Source organism: Crocuta crocuta, unplaced genomic scaffold, assembly GCF_008692635.1.
Source record: "Crocuta crocuta isolate KB4526 unplaced genomic scaffold, BGI_CrCroc_1.0 scaffold7, whole genome shotgun sequence".
In the NCBI taxonomy this organism is placed as follows: domain Eukaryota; kingdom Metazoa; phylum Chordata; class Mammalia; order Carnivora; family Hyaenidae; genus Crocuta; species Crocuta crocuta.
The window spans coordinates 11,412,026-11,414,555 of NW_027531904.1; the positions used below are offsets into that span (position 1 = coordinate 11,412,026).

The following is a 2,530-nucleotide window of genomic DNA, read 5'->3' on the forward strand; positions in this document are numbered from 1 at the left end:
GCGAGCCAACGACAAGCCCTACGGACGCGCGCTGTAAACGGCGCCTGGAAAACATCCAGCCGGTTCCCCCGGGGACGCACCAACCACGCGAGCCAGGGACACGCGCAGCCACGTGCCACGGCACGGAGACGGCTGTAAACAGGACCAAGCCGCACCGCGGGCGGAAAGCAGAGAGTGCGGTGTGGCTCTGGGCGCCTGCCCGGCAGGTCTCCAGGGACCACGGGCGCTACATTCGGGCTTTTAAAGGAGCAGAGGCACCTCTGCGTTGCCCTCTGGCACACGTGGGTTGCGGCGGCGAGAGCAGCATCGGGGGCGGGCGCTCAGGTGTCCTCGTCGTCGCTGAGCAGCTCCCCCTTGTCAGGGCTGGCGTCCCGCTCTCGCAGGAAGTCCTCCCGGATGGCCTCCAGCTCCGTCAGCTCCAGTCGGACCTTCTCCAGGTGGTAGGCACGCCGGTTCCGGATCTGGCGCAGGGGGAACGGGTTTAGGTCCCCGAAGGAGATGCTGATCAGCTTCCTGGCGGGACAGGGACAGGGCGTTAGCGGGGCAGGACCCCGCAGGCGCTACCACCGGGAGGCCAGCCCTGCACCGCCTGGGTGCGGACACACACTTGCTGTGCCGTGAGGCAGGTGAAGTCACTTCCCTTTCCGGTGTCTGCTTCCTCGTCTACGGGCTAAGTCACTGCCGCTTCCCGGGGCCTGGGGCCACCAGAGCTGCCCCCATGCTGTGCGCATAAGGACGGTGCCTGGCACTTCCCCGGTGACTGCAGGGCCAGCAGCCGGAGCCTCGGAGCTCAGGAGGCCTGTCCCAAGACGGACCGGGGAGGAGTCCCGGGGGGAGAGGGTGCCCAGGCCCACCCGGCAGGCACCGTCAGACCCGGCAGCCACACGACAGGCTCAAACACAGTCTGCAGACAGATGTGCACTGTACGGGTTTCTCACTGTCTCCAGCTGAAGGCACTGATTGACAAACAGTTTAAAATCAAAGTAACTTGCCCGCAGCAGTGGTTCAATAGGATCTAGATGAGAAAGTGCCCCAGGGCCTGGCACCAGGTGCAAGCCCCGCTTCCGCCGGCCTGGGGGCTTCTCCTCCGGCTGCAGGGCCCTGGCGCACCTCCAGCCCCAGGAAAGGCTGTGAGGACACAGCCACCCTCCCGGTGGGGGCCTTGACACGGGGCTATCCTAGAATGTATTCTCCCTTCTGAACTTCCAGACACCTGCTCCTTAGACTGACTCCAGAGGACTCCCCTGCGGGAGGTCAAAGGTCAGCAAGGCCAGCTTCAAGTGCCAAGCTCCCCAGAGGGTTCTAGAACATGGGGAGAGCAGGACAGGCCTGCACAGAGCCGTGCCTCCTGCTCAGCTCTGCTGGCTGTGTGAAGGGAAACGCGAGCCCGGACCCAGGGCCCAGGGCCACGGGACCAGCTCTTTTCCCTACAGCGGTAGGCCCCGGGCTCCACACACCTGAGAGCTGCCTCCAGCCCCTCTCCACGGGGGGGCAAACAAAAGCACAAGATTAGCTGTTTTCACAGATCGCTCTGGTGGGCCCATCAGTCCAGTGGGTGCAGCAGGACACGCACTGCAGCTGGGTCAGGAGACGAGACCTGCTCTGCGGCCAGTCCAGGCTGAATACCGCAGGAACGCCGACTCAAGGCGGGTTTAATCCCATTGACCCGACGTCCCCTAAACACAGGGCACTCGGCACCCGTGCCCTCCTTTCTCGTGGAGCCGCTCAGTTACGTGGACTTGCCTCCCTGGATCCGCCAGCCTGGGGAGCTGAGTTAAAAAACACCGGGGTTCCCACCCAGCCACAGGGACTTCCCGAGGCCAAGTGCCAGGCAGCCATGCCCAAGGTCGCACACGAGGTGGCGCTGCGGAGCCCGTGGGAGGCGCTGCACGGGCGCACTTCCTTGACCTGCTAGGTCAGCGGACGCTCAGCCTGCGCTCACAGGCATCGCTCCTGGCTTTTCACCCCGCGAAACTGAGGTCGCTTTTGCTGATCCATCAGCCTGCACAAAAATACCTTAGAAATGGCAAAGCCTTCTGGGGTGTCAGGTGTGGCCTCAGCCATCAGCCCCGCTACCTGTACGGCTCTTCTCCTCCCCGGGACCTGGGCCCGGCTCCTCTCCCAGCGCCTGCAGTCTGCAGGCCTGAAGATTCNNAAGAGGGGGCACCTGTTGGCTTGCTGGGGGGCCTTGGGGGCTTTCAAGCAGGTTGTGACACATTGGTGGATGGAGGAGCCCACATGGTGACTCATGACGAGCATTTTGTAACAAAAAGGAAATGAAAAACCTCAATATCTAACACAGACCTTTAGCAAGAGCCACAAATATTTCAACAAATTCTGTTTAAGCTCTGGTGCAGGCAATTCAGATTCTGAGATGAAATGGTCTCATAAGCTACCGTCAAAAAAGTCTAAGGGCTCCGGGGGGCTCAGTTGGTTAAACGGCCACTTTGGCTCAGGTCATGTTCTCACGGTCCATGAGTTCGAGCCCTGCGTCGGGCTCTGTGCTGACAGTGTGGAGCCTGCTTTGGAT

The 2,530-nt window shown here is 62.2% G+C and overlaps 2 protein-coding genes across 2 annotated transcripts in view; one reads left to right on the forward strand and one right to left on the reverse strand.

The window, feature by feature from the left end:
* Positions 1-2,530, forward strand: part of IDH3A (isocitrate dehydrogenase (NAD(+)) 3 catalytic subunit alpha) — a 207,535-nt gene that overhangs the window by 96,389 nt on the left and 108,616 nt on the right. The gene's annotated exons all lie outside the window — the stretch shown is intronic.
* TBC1D2B (TBC1 domain family member 2B) overlaps positions 1-2,530 on the reverse strand; it is a 46,065-nt gene that overhangs the window by 3,108 nt on the left and 40,427 nt on the right. Inside the window, exon 12 of the mRNA XM_077774292.1 lies at positions 353-513. Within this exon, the coding sequence (XP_077630418.1) occupies positions 353-513 (161 nt within the window). The remainder of the gene's footprint in view (positions 1-352; positions 514-2,530) is intronic.